Source organism: Marasmius oreades, chromosome 10 (assembly GCF_018924745.1).
Source record: "Marasmius oreades isolate 03SP1 chromosome 10, whole genome shotgun sequence".
In the NCBI taxonomy this organism is placed as follows: Eukaryota; Fungi; Basidiomycota; class Agaricomycetes; order Agaricales; family Marasmiaceae; genus Marasmius; species Marasmius oreades.
The window spans coordinates 1,164,362-1,182,387 of record NC_057332.1 but is presented as its reverse complement, the minus strand read 5'-3'; the positions used below and the strand labels follow the sequence as shown (position 1 = coordinate 1,182,387).

Below are 18,026 nucleotides of genomic sequence, written 5' to 3'. Positions count from 1 at the left end.
CCTCCCACCAGTAGGTTAATCAAATGTAATGAAAAACCACCCCTTGTAAGATGTCGATTGGAATCTTGACGGAATCTTGTTCATTGAGAGTTTGGGAAGGGGATTAACCGTTGGACCATCGGCATTTTACGCTCGATATAACCTTGTCGGCCGTTGCGGAAAAGATGGTGACCTCGGCCGGAAACTGCGATTTTTTGGCGATGCTTCAAGGGTCTGTCTATCGAATTGTCAATGCGAATAACAGTAAGCGAGAGAGAGAGAGAGTGGGTGGGTGGGTGGGAGGTAGAAGTAAAGAGAACGGGGGGAGGGGAACAAACCAAAAGAATCGCGGCGCCATGGACACCAAAACCACGAACACAAAACCACGGAGGGATTAGACGATTAACGACAATCCTCCTGGGATCAGAGAAGAAGATTAGACCCCAGGTGATCGACAATCCGAGTGCTTCGACGTGGATGAGAGGGAACTTTTGAATCGTCGAGGAACACTTGATCTCGGCCGTGAAAGTGGAAGCGCCACGAAAGGGGACGGCCATACCATTGCCCTGGAGAGACAGAGAGAAGGGAAGAGCGGAGTGGAATGAGGGGGAGGAGTGGGGTGGGATGGTGTGGTAGACGGAGGAAGACGAAAATCCTGATGTGCCCGGGTGTACGTAGTGATGTCGAGGATGTTGGACTCGGCCGCCAGTAATATTTGGTGAAAGCCAAGTCGCGTCGATCGACGTGGAGGTCGATGGAGAGGAGGAGGGTTGTCGATGGGATGAACGACGATGAAGACGCGTCGAGAACGCGCTGGCGTGGATTGGGATACGGCCGGGGAGGAAAAGCAGGAAGGAGAGTCGGTCTCTCCTGGCCTCTTTATGAAGGACCCGAGGTGTGGATAACGCCTCGGAGATTCAGCAAACCGTTGGCCATTTCCTTGTTTCCCGTTGGTCGCGTGCAACAGATGGTGAAAAAAGGAAAGTAATGTCCAGGACAGTATGTCCTTGCTGGCTGTACCTACTTTTGACGGCCAAAGGGCAAAGGTCACGCACGCGACTTCGGAAATCGCCGCAGAAACGGCGGAAGTAATCGATACTTCCAAACAGGGTAACTTTCTGAAAAAGGCAACTGCCAAAGTCAGCGAGATCCATCGGACAGATCGAGATCTACCGTGGGAAGGGCTGAAAAGTTATATCATAGCACCGACGTTCCAACTTTTTTTTCTTTTCAACAATGACGACCCGAAGAATTCGTTTTGCACCATTGCCAGATCCTCGACGCTCCGTCATCCTCACCGACGATGGCAAAGAACACCCTCTTCCAGACAACGGCGAGTGGGACGAAAAGGCGGAATGGTCTTGTATCCCAGAGAGTCTCAGTCTCGCCATCATAGGTCTGCCACCCACTCCCACAAAGACGACGACGTATGTCCAACAACCCATTGCCTCCAAATCAAAAAAACGTTCTTCTCTCGCATCCTTCCTGCGTTTCTCCCATTCACACTCCCACTCATCCTCCCCATCAACCTCTCCCGAGTCTAGCCCCAACGCAGGGTACGAATCTCTCTCATCATCCTCTTCAAACTCCAGCATCCACACCCTCACCCCCACACAATCCAACGATAACTCTTCCCCTTCCGCCGCTACCCCCAAACACTCTTTCTTCAAACAATCTTCCGCAACTCTTCCCCTCAACTTTGGCAGTGGCCTCTTCCGTCCTTCATCGAGGGACTCTCCGTCTTCCAACAAATCACGTTCCGCAGCCGAACCCTCCTCTTCATCTCTATCTAGATGGACATCAGGCCCATCCAAATCCTCACCCTCTTCTCCCCCTATGAACTTTGGTGTCCCTTTGTATCGCACTCAGAGTACCCAGAGTTACAAGGTCAGCGCCCCGCTCACTACGTTTTTTTGCTCGTTCCTGACCCACTCTATCACCCCTAGAAATCAAAGCGTCTTGCAGAACAAGCACGCGCCAGCGGTCTCTTATCCTCACTACACTCTGACAAAACCAGAGGCGGCCAAAAGTTATTAAACGGACGAGTTTATGGAGCCAAGCGGAACTCAAAGGGTTAGTCAACAGTTTCACATTCCCTCGATTACCAAACCCAAGCCACATTTTGGGTGTCACGCGTCACACCTGCATTCTCCATATTCCCGATCGGGCTGCGCTTCGGGCGGGTCTTGAGTGCGGCGTTCTTCAATCCTTTTTCAAATAACCCATCTTAACCGCTTTTTTTCTTTTTACAGGTATTCCTGTCAACCACTTCAACTCTATCAGGGACACTGACCCTTCTGAACCTGAATTCGTCGAATGGGGCTATGGAGGCATGGGCGCCGTGAGACACCAGAAAGATGGTGTTGGTGGTAAAGTCTGGTCGCGGTTAGCGGCTCAAGCTGACGACGAGTCTGCCGATGGGGGTGGCATGGAGTGGGTTAGGAAGAGGAGGGAGGCAAGAGAAAGAGAGAAGAAGGAGAGAGAGGAGGCAGCAGATCAGGCGCAGAAACAAGAAGAACCGACACCCCCGAGACCTACACCTATCACACCTACACAGAGCATGATCCGACAGGTGTCTACAGCTTCTTCTACGAAGAGTACGCCTACACCATCGAGACAGCAGAGTCTGGCGAATGACGCGGCAGATTCGCATGTGACGAGGGCTGTTAAGGTCCCTGCACCTGTGTATAGGCATCATCATCATCATCGGAAACAGTCATCATTACAATTACAAGCTGTTTCTCCTCCAGTTGAGGAGCCGGTTATCACAGTTGAGGAGCCAGTCGAAATGGAAATGTCGAGTCCGATAACTCCACCTTCGTTTTCGACGTCTTCGTCTTCCGAAGACGAAGATTCAGAGGAAGATACGGAAGGAAGGGAGGGCGATGAGGATGAGGAAGATGTTCCGGAGAGTGATACCTTCCGGATGACTTCTCGGAGTGCGGGGGTTGAGAAAGTTAGTGGGCATGGGCATCATCGGTGATGCACTCACGATCTTCTTTTTTCTTTCTTTCTTCTTTTTGGAGTGTATATCATGGGTTTTTTTAGCATTTCTCCATCATCAGTCAGTCGTGCACAACTCAATCCCCACCTCATTGATCGCAATTGTCTTCATTTGTCACATCTTGCTCTGTTTATTTTTGTTGTATATAATCGTGAATTCATTAGCCACTTTCAGTATAATCAGAAACAAACTCCAAATGTCTGATAAATGAATCAATAGTTGGAGTTGTGTGGAGTGCTAAGCTAGCATTCCTTGGCGACATCATCGATGGTGACTTGCTTTGAGGGAAAGTGCGATCCACGATTTGAAAAAGGTAGTGCCCGTAACTCAGTGGTAGAGTGTGAGATTGCAATTGCCAGGTTGCCTGGGCCGTTTGCATAATCTTGAAGCCCCGTGTTCGACCCACGGCGGGCACTATCATCAGTGATGCAGTTATTTTTTAACTCGTGTTTTTCCTTTCTTTTTCTTCGTGAGCTTTTTGTTCTAGGAATCAAAGTTCAAACCTTATACTACTGTATACATATCAATTCGGGTTGTTTCTTCTTTTTTGGAGTTCGCCAAGGATCGTGGCGCGCGATTTTTATATTATATTACCTGTTCTAACTTTTAAGGAACTAAAGTACCTGACTCCACCGCCCCCCTCGTACACGTTACCCACTTACGCGAAAATAACGCGGTCAGCTGCAGCCTACTGCAGGCGGGAAGTGGCGGTCGTATATACGTATGTAAGTAAGTAGTACAGGTCCGTAGTTCGCTGTTTTTTTTTTTTTTTTTTACTGGATCTGTTATGGTTTTTTTTTTTGTTGCCCCTTAATGCTTACCCACAGACGTTTAAATTGTATTGGCCAAGAGCTTGTTCCTAGTGTTGTAAGTACGTATACGCGTCGCTACTTGATCTGGGAAAAGAAAAAGAAGGGAAAAAAAAAGGGTTGTTGCGAGGTACCCGGTTACGGTTACGCGTGTACGGTATCGTCGGGACTCGGGAGTTTAGCGAATCGCACGTTCGTTCTTTGAACTTTCCAGTCGACTCAGAGTTTGAGTCAAAGAGGTCGTGGGTCGTGGGTCGTGGTTTGTACGGGTTCGACATCCAGTCAATTGAGCATTTCGTGCATCATGCATCATGCTTTCACCACCCTTGAATGGTGGACGTTGGGATTGGGATTAACAGAAATCAGATATGGATTAGTGATGATTCTCATTGACAGCCTTGCATAGTCAAAAAGGAAAAGTAGAAATAAGAAATTTGTAAGAATATCATATTGTGCTGACATGTGCTTACTACTCACCCCATTTATTCGTGTTTGAATAAACAGTCAAAGCAGATCTGTCACTTGTCCAGTGTCAAAGCAGTCTAGAAAAAGGGACGCGCAAGCAGTTCTTCCCGGTTGTAGCCGATTAAGCCATGTGCATACTGGAACTTTGCTGTACTACATTTTGCTGAGTACATTTATCATATATTCCTATGACTCTGAGTACTGTAGTTGGTTATCTCGGACTAGAGTCAGGCCGGATGGACGCGTAATAATTGATGACCGGTAGTCGGTGACTATAAACTACACCGCTCTCGGAAGTGTCCCGGATACATACATACTTGTTGAACCTGCTGCATAATGTAGACTTGAGAGGCTGTTCGCAAGGATTGTGAGCGTTAGATGCATACGCATACGCGATTATGATTTGAAGAAAGACTGGAAGGTGGTCTGGGATCGACCCCCTAAGAACCTGCAAAGTTCACAAACACACACTCCGAAATTGAAAAGGCTGTTTTCAACGTAATGGTAATGAACAGACCTAACCCTTAGATCCCTATCGTCTATAAGACTGGGGGAGTGAGTCTAGTCGGAGACCGTCCGAGTCCTTTCCCAAAAGTGATAGGGGAGGAAATGTGGGCCTACAGATCTGGGTCTTAGCCAGTCCCAGATCTGGTCCCGAAGCATTGGACGTTGAACGTTGAACCCCAAAAATTCAAAAAAAAGGACAATTCCTGTCAACCGCAAAGCACAGAAAGAGTAGTGGGTAGGCGGGCCCGCCAGTCCAGAACGCCTAGGTCATCATTAATTCATTACCACCACTACACAGCCTGGACTGTTCACATGGTCGTTGGATGGAGGAAACGGGCATGACTTGGCTCTAGGCTGATGAGGTACATAACAGGTTTCGCCTCCGAATCGGGAACAACAATACAGTGGGCCATCGATCGCCGTCTTTTTGAGGGACGGAGGAAGACTATATGTAGAGAATGGCGAAGCAGCGTTATGGGAATTTATTCTTTATTCTTTCTTTCTTGTGGTCGAAGGAGTCCACGATAATTTCCTCCTCTCGCGCCAACTAGGGTCCACGAATTGTATGGAATCGAAAGTTGCGTGGTTAAATGAATATGATGAAATTGAGGAATATTTGCGGTAAACAATATTAAATGAAATGAAGGGGGCCTGGATCTTTCTGAGTCTTCGTGCGGCAAAGCTTAGAACAATCGATGAAACAGGGATTCCGTTCCTGTAATCGCTGCACGATAGGACAGCGTATATCGGACGCAGGTGAATAGTGAGAACTGTAGATGGTGAGCCGCCTGGTCGTTCGATGGACGTTCACAATCGCGATGAGCTTGGGATTTAGCCCTTTCTTGACAACACTGGTATGAACTAGACCTGACCACAAGTCCGCGTTAGATACGACGAGGTATTAGTGAAAATCGATGGTCGGTAACTTGTCAAGTAAACTCACATACTCGGGCCACCCACGCCCACGCCCACACCCACACCAGTTGTTCTTCGTTCATGATTATTTGCGCCGCGTTTAGGGGTTCGAGGGAAGTTGGGCTGGTTCATAATTCGGTGCTGTGAGCCTAAACGTCAAAAATGAATGATGATGAAAAAAAGGGTCGTCAGCCCAACAAGTCCCTCAGGTCTCATGCCGTGATTCAGGGAACCACCTTTGAGGCCCTTGTTTTGGGTTCCTTCATTATAGGTAAAGGTTTCATCGGAAGGTTTTGCCAACCAAACGTTCGGAGGTGGTCGCGTTTCCATACGTCGGTGTAGGACAGCAAGGCGACGCTGACCACAGAGGTACGGGTATGTTGTTGTCGCAGCAGAGAAGTCCTTTCCTCGGACCTCGATGGTTTGCTTTTGCTTCTGTGAAATGTTGGACGTGTCTGATTTGAACGGTCGCCCCTGGATTTCAACGTTCGCACCTTGACTCGGAAATAGCATTACATCTCGACTCATGGTTCTCTTTATCGTTGGACCCGTATTTCATTCGAACAAAACTCCGAATGACAACTTCAACACCTACTGGTCCTGGGTGGATGTATCCGTGTCAAAAAGCCAGGCATGAGCTTACATTTTACTTCGAGACCTTAACAATATGGTGCCCGTAACTCAGTGGTAGAGTGTGAGATTGCAATAACCAAAGACAATAATTGAAATCTTGAAGCCCCGTGTTCGACCCACGGCGGGCACTATTTTTTACCTTTTTCTATTTTTGTTTTTGAATTTCAACCGGTAGTTATACTGTACAGACAGTTTCATTAGCTTTTTTACGTCGTTGCATCCCCATGTGACACGTCCGCCTTTCCTCTGCACTTGATGCATCCACAGTCCTTGTAGCTGTCTACTAACCTTTCCCACCCGAAAATCATGTCTGCACCAGATGAACTCGTTCCCCGTCAGTATCAAGAAGAAATCTTTGTCCAAGCACAAGAAGGAAATGTAATCGCAGCATTGGGGACTGGAAGTGGGAAGACCTTCATCAGCATACTTCTCATCAAATGGATTGCGACTCGAGAAGTTTCTCGAGGAAAAGCCATCATATTTCTTGTTCCAAAAGTCCCTTTGGTTGAACAGCAGGGAGAATTCATCGCGAAACACACAACTTTACGCGTCGTTAGACTGCACGGGGCTTCCGCGCATGAGCTCACAGATAGGGCAAGTTGGGAGAAGCTATTCTCAAAGAACGATGTATTTGTTATGACAGGTGAGTTCTGTTTGGCTTGGTCTAGAAGTGCGTTATCAACCCTCCCTCTAGCACAGATCTTCCTGAACCTTATTACACATTCTTTATGGACGATCGACAAGGTCAGTCGTTGTCTTATATCCCAATCTTCTTATCCTTATGAGTTTTGAAGGTCTCGCTGTTGGTCTTCGACGAGTGCCACCATGCACGGAAGAACCACCCTTACAATGGTATCATGCGCGAGTACATGCTCGTTTCAGAGGAGAACCGTCCGAAAATCTTTGGGTTGACGGCTTCACCGATACAGAACGCGAAGAATCCTATAAGCTCCTTAAATGAATTGCAGACAAACATGAACGCGAGAGTTATCGGTGTCCTTGATAACGTCGCTGAACTTGCGAAGCATTCTCCCAAACCGGTTGAGGTGAGCTCCGCAAGCGCTCAAACGTATTCTCACTTAGCACATCTTGCATTCAGGTGATATCGGAATATTCGTTGCCCTCAGAACAATATCAATATCCTAGCCCCTGGTTATATGATTACCTCAACGTGTTCGATCTTGGCACTCTAAACGTTCTATCTTCATCGTGGGTTGAGATCGAAAGACGTTATCATGCGACGATGGCGAATCTCGGTCCTTATTGCGCATCTCTGTACCTATTCTTGGAGATAAAACGGTCGATCCTTGCCCTAGGTCAACCTCAGGTCCACAAGGATGTGGATAATGACTTGATCGTCCCCCAAATCACAGCTGATCAAGAAATTCCCAGCGAGATAGTTTGCATCGCCGACATCCTCTCAGAATTCGAATGTTTCTTCAGCTCTATCGATGATGGATCCGTTCCTATCACCATTCCGATACAGTGGTTCACTCCCAAGGTCAATGTTCTCGTCGAAATACTAAAATCGCATTACTCCATGACCGAGTTTCAAGGGATCATATTTGTCGAACAACGACAAGTTGCAGCGTGTTTAGCCAAAGTTCTGCCTCGGATAAAAGAGCTGGAAGGATTGGTTAGATGTGGGGAGGTTGTTGGAAATAATGCAGATGCGAATGATATGGCTAAAGTTATGGGATCGGGGAGTCATTCTGGTACGGTCAAACTTTTTCGAGAGGGAGCCCTAAATCTGTGTATGTGTTTTGATCTTGTCGTGCGACGAGTAAATGTAAATATCTTTACTCAAACCCCTCTAGTGATCGCCACGTCAGTTGCAGAAGAAGGACTCGATTTCCCGGTATGTCTCACGTTTCTTCGCCTGGTTCCCAAACTCAACTCTATTCCTCCTCGGGGTGCTCAAGGCATGCGATCTCGTCATCCGCTTCGACCCACTCCAACACATGGTGGGGTACGTCCAATCTAGAGGTCGAGCCCGAAACAAAATCTCCAAATTCATTATCATGCTTCCCGCTGGCGATTCTGTTTCCTTGGCTCGATACCGTGCCTTCACCTCAGCAGAGTCAGAGTTGACGAATTTATATACTTACCTTGCTCTGGCCGAAAGCCCTTCTGCAGAAGAACCTGAAGATGTAATGGACGACGAACCCCTAGACCCCGAAGATCTAGCTGAACGAGAACGTTTCGTCGTACCCACAACGTCAGCATTTGTGAACTACGACAACGCGATCAGCTTGATTGAACATCTTTGTTCACTCATTCCGCATGACATTTACACCCCACCCCACCAACCGGTCTACACTGGGGATTTCCAGGCTACACTTGACCTTCCAACGAGTTTACCGTTGACGGCTAATGATCTTTCCTATGAAGGACCGATGAAACGGTCTAAGAAGGAAGCAAAGAGAGCGGTTGCGTTTACTGCAGTCAAGAGGCTTTATGAGCTGGAGGTGTTTGATGAATACCTTCTTCCTGTGTCCTCAACCGATGCGAAAGAATCTGGCGTGGAGGGTCATGTCGTGGATGCGAAGAAACTTCCGATAATGCTCGATGTCCTTGTCAAGGATCCCTGGACGATAGGCGACAACTTGTGGGTGCATCCGGTTCATCATGATGGGGTTCTTGTTGCTGGGTTAGTGACCGGAACGCGTTTGTATCCCACGACTGTTCAGCATGTCAATGGTGAATTTGGGATTGGTCCTGGTTGTGTGATGGCTTTTCCTGACGACGAGAACAGTGACGAGGAACCTTTTCGTTGGATGATGGAGGAGTATACGAAGCTCTCTCTCTTTCTTCAAGTGACAACTGCGACTCTTTCTGGTCGCCCTAGTGCGTATCTTATACCGGTTACTGTCGACTTGAAACCCGAATACGACGTAATGAGGCGGCTGTTATCGTTTCCTAGGGGACACTTGGACTGGACTGGGATCAAAGAGGAGCACTATCAACGATTACTCGTGCGCAGCATTAATCAACCTGGTCGGACGCTGGTACTTCATAACATCCGAGACGACCTTACACCCATGTCATCACCTTCTCCTGGTTCACCAGAAGCAGCTTCACCGACGTACCACGAATATTACACCAATCGATGGACTCGGAAAAAGAAGAATGAGGTTACAATGTGGAAACCTTTCGTACCAACAGAGGGGCCTATGATCGAAGTGACGCGAAGAGTACTTTCTTCATCGGGTGTGTACCGTCTTGATGGACAAGGTAGTAATTCAAAGCAGTCCAGAAAGGAAGAGACGCAGCTCATACCTCAAGGCTGTTGCCCCTGGTTCGACATCCCTCAGACGATTTCCCTTGCGTACCAGGCTCTCCCCGTTCTATGCCAACGAATCACGGACGTATATCGTGCACGTGAATCTCGTTGGGGAATCGGACTACCGACAATTCAGGATGATCTGTTGATCCAAGCGTTGACGATCCCTAATGCTGGTGCTAGTTTCAACAATCAACGATTAGAAACTCTAGGTGATGCCGTTTTGGAGCTATGCACGACTGTTCATTTTTTTAACAAGTTCCCTCATAAACATGAGGGACAGTTGTCGTCGTTGAGGCAGCAATATATCAATAATCGGTTTTTGTGTGGACGTGCTCTCATTGTGGGCCTTGAGGGGTACCTCACTTCTGAGAAACGCAGGCAGAATAGGGTGTGGAGATATGTTGAGGGTGGTGATGGTTATGATGAGGAAGAAGACGGGCGGAATAGTAGACGTCGTGCAAAGCGGTCATTTCCAAGGCGGAGTCTTCAGGACTGTATGGAAGCTATTTTGGGCGCCGCCTTTCTTACTGGTGGTATTCCGATGGCGTTAGATGCAGGGGTTTCTCTAGGACTTTCTTTTGGTGGACTGTTGCCGTGGTATCAGCGTTACGGCCGTGTTTTGGAGAGCCCAGTATCGCATTTGTTCACAAAATTAGAGGAGAGGTTGGGCTACGAATTTCGGAATGGGCAGTTGTTGAAGGAAGCTGTCACACATCCTTCCTTCTCTTCATTCAGCGATACGGGTACCTACCAGCGACTGGAATTTCTCGGTGATGGTCAGTCCGTTTTTTTAGACCTTTTTCGTCGTTCTGATATTTCAAACAAAAAACATTCATAGCTGTCCTCGACCTGGTAGTCATTCACTACTTGTACAATAAATTCCCGAACGCAAGTTCCCATCAACTCGCGTTTCCTCGTACCAAAGCGGTCTGTGCTCCTGCTCTCGCCTCTCTGGCCGTCCGATGTCTGGGCGTACATAAATTCATGCTCGCGAATAACGTAGCGCTCAACCTCGCCATATCGCAATACGTCCCTCACCTGGAACGTGCTTCGGCGGAAATAATTGTCCGAGATGGATGGCGATATGATCCACCCAAGGCGCTCAGTGATGTCTTTGAGAGCATTATAGGTGCTGTCCTCGTTGATTCTGGGTGGAACTACGAAAAGACGGCTGTCATTGTGGAAACCCTTATGGGTGAGATTTTGGAACTCCTATCGCCGTCGGTTTGTAGGGACCCTGTGACGATCCTGACGGAATGGCTTGGGAGTGTAAAGTGCCTTCAGAAGGTCCAGTTTAGGTGTGTTCAATAACTAATTTCCTCCACCTCCCCTGGGTCGCGCTAATAATGCTGTTCTCATAGTCGTGGAAACCGCGATGGAAGGGAGGGCACTGAAGTCCATTTACATGGCGTTCTCATTGCGGGACCTATTGTCTCCAACAGTCCGGCGGTCGCCAAGAATATGGCTGCCGAAAGGGCGTTTTCTATTCTGCAAGATGGCAACGACGAACGGTCACTTGGAAAGATATGTGATTGCCATTCACATCGCCCGCAAGCTATAGTGGTAGCGGAACAACCTACACAGGGTATACAAGAGTGTTGCTAGAAGCTCCCACTGCCTATTTTTGCGTTGCTACCTTCAACTTGTTACTGTTCATTATCAGCCCCACGATCGGGTTAAACTCTACCTCGGTTCAAATTTTTGTGATTGCTTCTCTCCGACGAAACGACATCGACCATCGAACACCTCAATCGGATCTCTCCACCTGCTGTGGGGCGCAACCCGTTGCCCGACGTACTCGTCGCCAATACTTACCGTTTTTTGGCGGATTTCAATCTTCACGTAGTCGAACGTGGCTTGACGTACTACAACCTATCAGCACCAAGGCCTATGCCGCCGAGCTCGGCCAAACCTTGATGGATATCTTGTGCTTTAGGCTTCACCTTTACTTCAAGCTCTGTTCTAACTCAAGGAGAAGTGACAGCAACTGCCAACGAAGGTTGCTTTGCGACATGAGGGTCAGGCTCGTTATCAGTCCGTGGTTCTCAAGGCTGCTGCAGGTGAGATTTTCCCCTGGGTTCGCATTTATTCTGATCAACTGAAAGAATTGTATTGCATTATAGAGGGCTTCAACTAAAACCCTACATTATGTCGGTACCTGTCAAACGGCCGATTTGCTTCATTCACGCCCGATCAGTTTTCTGTGGATGGATTTACACAGTTGGTTTTTCCCCGCCGTTTTCTGGATGATCAGTTCAAGTTATCACTTAGACCTTGTACTGTCGAGGACGACGCTACTCTCGGAAACAAAAAGGGACTTTGACGGGAAATTTTCCAAAACACTCGCGGACTCCAGTCCCGGAGTTGACCGGCGACCACCCAAGTCATGAAAACACGTCTTATCCCTCAGTGCATAATACCATCAAAGAGCTACAAACTCGAGCTTCCGAACACGCGTTGTACCTGAATGATCTTGTTATGGGGTAGCATCGAAGAAGTTTGTAGATATTTCTTTAGAAAGGAGAGGTTGCCTTTGGAGGATGGGTGTGCGTACAGGCGCAATCTTTACCGTTGATTTGCGACCATTATGATAGGGTCAAAATGAGTACCGAGCGAATCCCTTAATCGAACAACCCTATCGAAGTGGGAACAGTTTTGTAGAACCATGTGTTGGGTGGAAAATTTTCTCCTAGCCTTTTACGGCGTGAAATACCGTATGTAGACCGTCGTAAAATCAATTTGTAACGCCGCGGCTGTCAATTTGTCCACGAACATCATTTCGTCTCATTCACAGCTCGCAGCAAAATCGCAACACTCCGTAAGAACGCACCTATCTTGTTACACCCTAGCATCCGCTCGACGGTACCCTTCAAGCCATGGCCATAAACTCCAACGAAGATACTGAGTTGTATGCAAAATTCCAGTCTTATTGTTGACCACAGATTGACTGATGTATCGATCCTTAGTAACGATGCCCTTCGAAAGCACGGCATTCTACCTCCACGCGAACCAGCACCTCCTACACCTTCGCCACCACCTTCACCGACGTTCAGTGATCTGCTCAACGACTTTACACCCTCTGAACTACGTGAAATCGGCGAAGACGCACGAGATGAGGAAACTGAAAGGATGATTGCGGCTTATCGCCGTCAACGAATCGCTGACGAAAAAGCTATGGATAAGAAAGCTAGATTTGGAAGAGTGTATCCTATTGGAAGGGATGACTACACGCGTGAAGTGACCGAAGCAAGTAAAGTTGATGAACCGGACGATGAGAATGAGTTGGGCACTGCTGTAATTTGCTTTCTTTACAAGGACGGGTACGTCTATGCTTAACAATATCACGCAGGCCGGCTTTCTCTGATGGGCTTCGATTCTCTTTTTTTAGCTTTCCTCGGAGCGAGCGAGCATTCCAACATGTAAGAACACTCGCGGCTCGATATCCTCGCACCAAGTTCGTCACTATAGTGGGGGACAAGTGTATACCGAACCTTCCAGACTCACGAGTGCCGATGTTTATCATATATAAGAAGGGGGAAATTCTGAATCAAGTTGTCGCTTGGGGTGCGGATAGAGAAAGACGGATAGAAGGTTCGTCATATTTGCGAGGATTTCATGCTGTGAACATTCAGTCCTTCTGTTATCAGAATTGGAAGCTTTGCTGTTAGTTGGAGGTGCTCTTCATCCGCCTGAGCGCCGACCACCTGAAGAACGCAAGGGCCTTGATAACTCGGATGAAGATGACGACGATGGTGACCATTCATCACGTACGCGGTCTGCCGTTGCCTCGACGAATGGTAAAGCACAGAAGAATATTAGAGGGAAAACGAAAAAAGGAGACGATTCAGATTCAGATTTCGAATTCGATCTTTAGAGCTCTGATTACTGAGGTTTGTAGTTCTTGCTATCACAACGCTCTGGATGTTGAACGAAATTTAGATGTTTTTTGTTGTTGATTAGGTCTTCGTTGCCCTCGGAATATCAGCTATTTATTTGGAATCGGATGATGGTCTTGTAGAACGACAACAACCTGTCCTTGGGTCGACCACAAGGTTGAACGACTGAAATTCCCAATCTCAGTCTCGTTCACATTCATGGTCAATTTTTATTCAGGACACCACGCACGTGATGGAAACGCGTGACGTCATATCCTTCTATTGTAGGGTCTCACTTCGTGAGACAATATCGGTTGCCCTATAAATTCAACCATTCAACCACAACCACAACCACAACCCCAGCTCTTGTCCGTTTTTTGTACCCACTATTCCCAACTTGAGTCTCTCTTTCTCTCAATAACCAGCATGGGTATGGTCAACACGATATCTCCCTTCAAATGGAATGACTCAATTTTACTTTGAAGCCGGTACAAAACGATCTTCAGAAGGCTCCGGTCCCAATACTAGAGCGTCCAAGGCCGCAAAAACAGACAGAAAGGCCACAGCGGGAGGTACAAAGAAAGGTGGCAAGAAGGGAGCTAAGGTATGCGCACGTCATTGACTTCATATTCCTTGTCATCGAATCACCAATTGAACCTTGTTAGGCTGCATTACCCGCCTCTACTTTCAAAAGCAAAGCCCTCCCACTCCATGTCAACGTCACACACACACCTCCCACTATTCCCGATGATGAAACTGTCCCTGCAGCTACTGCAGATCCTGGATTCTTGGGCAGTATGACTTTGGTTCCAAGTACGTTTAATACGGGTAGTTACGGGTGGAAAGGTAGCAAGAGGGTCACGATCGAGTTGCAAAATGGAGAGGGCGAGGAGAACGAGAAGGTGCAAGTTATGTTGACGTAAGTATCTTGTATTTCCCCGTGTTTGTTGCTCGGGTTAACCCATCGCACATTACCAGGTTCAATGCCACTGTTGTCGGAAGCAAAGGTGCTGCTGGTGAACACGAGGAAACAAAGGACGAGGGGGATGCTGAAGAAAAGGGAGACGAGACGGCGAAAGGCGCCGCTGAGGAGAATACATCTGACTGAAAACAATCATTTCGGATGTTTCGTTCACTCCACTCATGGGTTAGTTATAGTTCGCATAGCGAATTTATTTTTATGTAAAGCAAAGGAAATGGATTGCTGGAGCCTTCATCGTTGAGGTCCTTTAGCGACTTGAACGCGGGAATTCCGAATGATGCATCAGTGGGTGTGAAGACATCGCGAACTGTATTCCCTTCTGTCATACTTACGGATTCCTCGTTGACTCGATCGATATCATTATGCCGACTGTTGAAGTCAAGACCAATGTCAAGGTCCGTTTCCCTCTCCGATTCTTCAATGATCATATCAATTGACCAATGGTGGATAGATTGACGACGTCCCAGCGTACATCCTCAAGTTATCCAAGGCCAGCACTCAGATTACGACCTTCCAGTCTTCAACTCGTCAGTTGACAAAGGAATACATAACAGTTTTCTGTCGAAACTCTTTCCAAACCTGAATCTTACATGAACGTGATCGTGTCTCAAAATGTTCCAATGTCCTTTAACGGAACATTGGATCCTGCGTTTCAGTGCACGATTGTGCGTTTGAGACCCCCTCTTTCATGCCGCTACATTATGCATGTTGAACATGGACAATTCTAGACCAGTCTTGGAAACATCAACCCGGACGCTAATGTGAAATACAGCGCTGCTTTTTCAAAATTCTTCGAGGAGACACTGAAGGTACCTAATGATCGAGGGTATATGTGAGTAGCGAACTGCTTCAAATCTATAAAGGGGGAAAGGTTTTGAAGGAAGATATTGCAGAACGTTCATCGATCCAGGTCGAAGTCATCTTGGGTACGTTTTTGGATCATCAGTGCGAGGACTCTTACATGACTTGACGAATCCGAGTATCAGGTATCAAGGGACAACCTTTGCGGAGCTTTTCGGTGGCAAGAAGTGAGGAACGAATTAAGAACGAAGAAGAACAGTTGGTATGAAGGACCAATGTTTTATCCTTGTGTGAATGGTACATGGTGGTTGGTGTGATTGCAAAAAATTATCATGATCGCGGCCTTGAACACGTTTGCTGAGCGGTTGGTTCCAGGTTGACCCAATATGCCGACCGTTGATGCTTGAAGTCCAATCAAGGCGTGTTTCCCTCTCTCAAAATGATCGACCTCAAATTATCCAAGACTAGCGTTCAGATTACGACTGTTTCCAGTCCTCAATACGTTGCTAGTAATTTACGATCACGGATGTTGGATTCTGTATTTCAGTGCACGAGAGTGCGTCCGTATGGACTTCCTTAGGCTTGTTTTTGGTTTCTCCTTTTAGGAGATTGCAATGCGAGCCCGGGAAAGATCGCCAAAAGCGAATTAGAATGAGTACAGCGCGGCGCCGCTTTCTAACCCTTTTCCCAGTTCTTTGAGGAGACGTTGAGCTTCCTATCGGGGTAGGTGAGGCAGCGAAGCAACAGGGAGAAAGGGTCCTTTGACAAAGCAAAAGCAAAATATGCAGAAGATTCATTGATCCAAGGGAAACTCATATTGGATACGTTGACAATCAATTACAATCCATTGGTATATTTGGTGTGAGGATAGGACATAGAACTGTTTAGTACAGGAACCTTGCGGAGATTTCTAGTGGCAAGAAGTAAAGCGAGGAACGGCTATCCAGGAAGGTGCGAAGAACGTGTATTGGTATATATGAATGAAGAAATGTAGAGAGTGCGTAAGATCAGTAATCATTATGAGAGTATAAGTAGTCAAGGTCCCAGAACAAAGAAAAAAAGGAAACATCATCTATACATGTATTGGTCACCGCTACCAGCCTTCCTCTCCGGCTCTACGTCCTCTGAAATTACACTCAACAAGTAGGGGAACCAAGGCATGCTCGGGGTTATTATAGTAATCCATCAGCGCCCAACCTCTCAATCGCGGCTCTTCAGCCTGAGCACTAATAGTCTTCTCATTGTCATTGAGGGCAGTGGATGAGCTGGAGGACAGATCACGTTCATGCAAAGTCGCATTCTCTGCAGCACTCTTCGACAACATGTCCAGCAGCCATTTTCCAACCCGGCTATTCACACCCTCCACACCTAACCCCAACTTAGGCCAACCAAACCCTTGCGCGATAGTCGGCGGAGACGCAAATGGGAACGATGAGGCCGAGAAGAACGAGATCGACAATGTTGGTTTAGGATTCAACGGAGGAAGAAGAGTTTCCGTCGCAAGTTTGACTTTCTCTGGAATAAAAAGGAATGATGGAATCGCATACCTGTATTGAAGGCGAAGATTAAATCATTGACGAAGCTTGAAGATATGTCCTCTCACCAGTCATGCGTCCTTACATGTGTTCCCTCACACTCCCAGGTAAAACCGTTCCTCTCACTATCCGGCCACGTCGTCGGATGTATTCCCAGTTTCCCGTCGTCCCAAGAATCCCATCCGTTAAACCGACTAAACAGTACAACCTTCCCTCTCACCTCACCCAAACTCGGAATGCTATTCTCCAAATAGAACAACTCCAACCCTCCAGGACTATTCGCAATCTCGTCATGTACAGCTCTAGAAAAGTCTTGTTGCGAAGTATTACTGTAATCTTCTTGCTTTATAGACATGACCACCGTTTCTCTCGACGAAACTGGGTTGAAAAGGAAGGCATAGAGTGTAGCGAGAATCGCAGAGAAGGGTGTCTTCTGTGGGTATACACCGTGGTAGGCGATGAGAGTTCCTTTAACGAGGGAAAGACGGATGTCTATGACGCGGATACCGGATTCGAGTTGGACTTTGAGAGGTGTGTCGAGGGTTTGACACTGGGATATCGGCCATCCGTAGAATGCCATGCTAGACGCCCCGTTCGAACGCGTGTTAATGTTATAAGAGAGCAAAAAAGAGGTAGAGGAACGTACGTATCATGAGTCCCTGGTAGCAGAACGGATGATAATGGTACATCATCATGAACGTTGCAGAGGAAACCGGCGAGGTTTCGGCGAGGAAAGATGGCTATTCGGTAGTGCTTCTTCTCAACCTAGGGTTCCAAACTCAACACCTGAAGACAGTCATTAGGATATTCCAACACGTACTTTCACAGAGTACATCCTCCAAGGGCTATCCTCAGGAAGTTTGATGGCTTGCCATGACGCACTTAGCGACAGAGAAATCTCTGTTACAAGACCGACAGTTTTGACATCTTCTACTGCTTCTTTGTTTGCAGATGAGAACGATAGATGTCGACAACACCTCTTGGAGATGTTGATGCTAGTCGACAGCGAGGGTGGTGAAAGCAACTCCTGTTTGTACGAGACAGTACGCGATTTAGATTCCCATGAACATGCTATTTCTTGCTCCGTGAGATTGAGAAAGGTAACTTTCAACATTGAGGCTTAAGGGAGACCAATAATTATAATGTCTTGAGGAGGCGCACGGAGCGTGTGGTGGTTGTGGTCGTCAAACAGCGATCCAGCGCTTTTATCTTATCTTATCTTTGGGCCTTCAGTG

At 47.3% G+C, this 18,026-nt stretch overlaps 6 protein-coding genes and 2 non-coding genes across 8 annotated transcripts; 7 read left to right on the top strand and 1 right to left on the bottom strand.

Annotated features, from left to right (window-relative positions):
• Window positions 1-1,211: 1,211 nt before the first annotated feature.
• On the top strand, window positions 1,212-3,243 carry E1B28_002447 (uncharacterized protein). Its single transcript, XM_043159367.1, has 3 exons — window positions 1,212-1,866; window positions 1,926-2,052; window positions 2,232-3,243. Exons 1-3 carry the CDS (start codon window positions 1,216-1,218, stop codon window positions 2,960-2,962), a joined length of 1,509 nt encoding a protein of 502 aa, XP_043002967.1. The 5' UTR covers window positions 1,212-1,215; the 3' UTR covers window positions 2,963-3,243.
• Window positions 3,244-3,299: 56 nt separating this feature from the next.
• E1B28_002446 lies at window positions 3,300-3,399 on the top strand. The gene has a single exon. It is a non-coding gene; the product is annotated as a tRNA-Cys (tRNA).
• Window positions 3,400-6,349: 2,950 nt separating this feature from the next.
• On the top strand, window positions 6,350-6,442 carry E1B28_002445. Its single transcript has one exon. It is a non-coding gene; the product is annotated as a tRNA-Cys (tRNA).
• Window positions 6,443-6,618: 176 nt separating this feature from the next.
• On the top strand, window positions 6,619-11,203 carry E1B28_002444 (uncharacterized protein; the record flags this gene model as incomplete). Its single annotated transcript, XM_043159366.1, has 8 exons — window positions 6,619-6,955; window positions 7,007-7,056; window positions 7,107-7,358; window positions 7,412-8,066; window positions 8,130-8,170; window positions 8,235-10,374; window positions 10,437-10,896; window positions 10,960-11,203. The coding sequence occupies 8 exons, from the start codon at window positions 6,619-6,621 to the stop codon at window positions 11,201-11,203; spliced, it is 4,179 nt and encodes a 1,392-aa protein (XP_043002966.1).
• Window positions 11,204-12,474: 1,271 nt separating this feature from the next.
• Window positions 12,475-13,472, top strand: E1B28_002443 (uncharacterized protein; the record flags this gene model as incomplete). The annotated part of the gene is made up of 4 exons (XM_043159365.1): window positions 12,475-12,506; window positions 12,565-12,918; window positions 12,987-13,189; window positions 13,246-13,472. The coding sequence occupies 4 exons, from the start codon at window positions 12,475-12,477 to the stop codon at window positions 13,470-13,472; spliced, it is 816 nt and encodes a 271-aa protein (XP_043002965.1).
• Window positions 13,473-13,899: 427 nt separating this feature from the next.
• E1B28_002442 (uncharacterized protein) lies at window positions 13,900-14,581 on the top strand (the record flags this gene model as incomplete). Its single annotated transcript, XM_043159364.1, has 4 exons — window positions 13,900-13,903; window positions 13,959-14,077; window positions 14,139-14,392; window positions 14,452-14,581. 4 exons carry the CDS (start codon window positions 13,900-13,902, stop codon window positions 14,579-14,581), a joined length of 507 nt encoding a protein of 168 aa, XP_043002964.1.
• Window positions 14,582-14,756: 175 nt separating this feature from the next.
• E1B28_002441 (uncharacterized protein) lies at window positions 14,757-15,844 on the top strand. The gene is made up of 7 exons (XM_043159363.1): window positions 14,757-14,850; window positions 14,907-14,945; window positions 15,010-15,120; window positions 15,184-15,287; window positions 15,349-15,381; window positions 15,442-15,563; window positions 15,632-15,844. Exons 1-6 carry the CDS (start codon window positions 14,818-14,820, stop codon window positions 15,485-15,487), a joined length of 366 nt encoding a protein of 121 aa, XP_043002963.1. The 5' UTR covers window positions 14,757-14,817; the 3' UTR covers window positions 15,488-15,563; window positions 15,632-15,844.
• A 273-nt stretch (window positions 15,845-16,117) lies between these two features.
• On the bottom strand, window positions 16,118-17,989 carry E1B28_002440 (uncharacterized protein). The gene is made up of 4 exons (XM_043159362.1): window positions 17,612-17,989; window positions 17,438-17,556; window positions 16,860-17,372; window positions 16,118-16,803 (listed from the first exon to the last, which is right to left on the bottom strand). Exons 1-4 carry the CDS (start codon window positions 17,903-17,905, stop codon window positions 16,350-16,352), a joined length of 1,380 nt encoding a protein of 459 aa, XP_043002962.1. The 5' UTR covers window positions 17,906-17,989; the 3' UTR covers window positions 16,118-16,349.
• Between the last annotated feature and the right edge of the window lie 37 nt (window positions 17,990-18,026).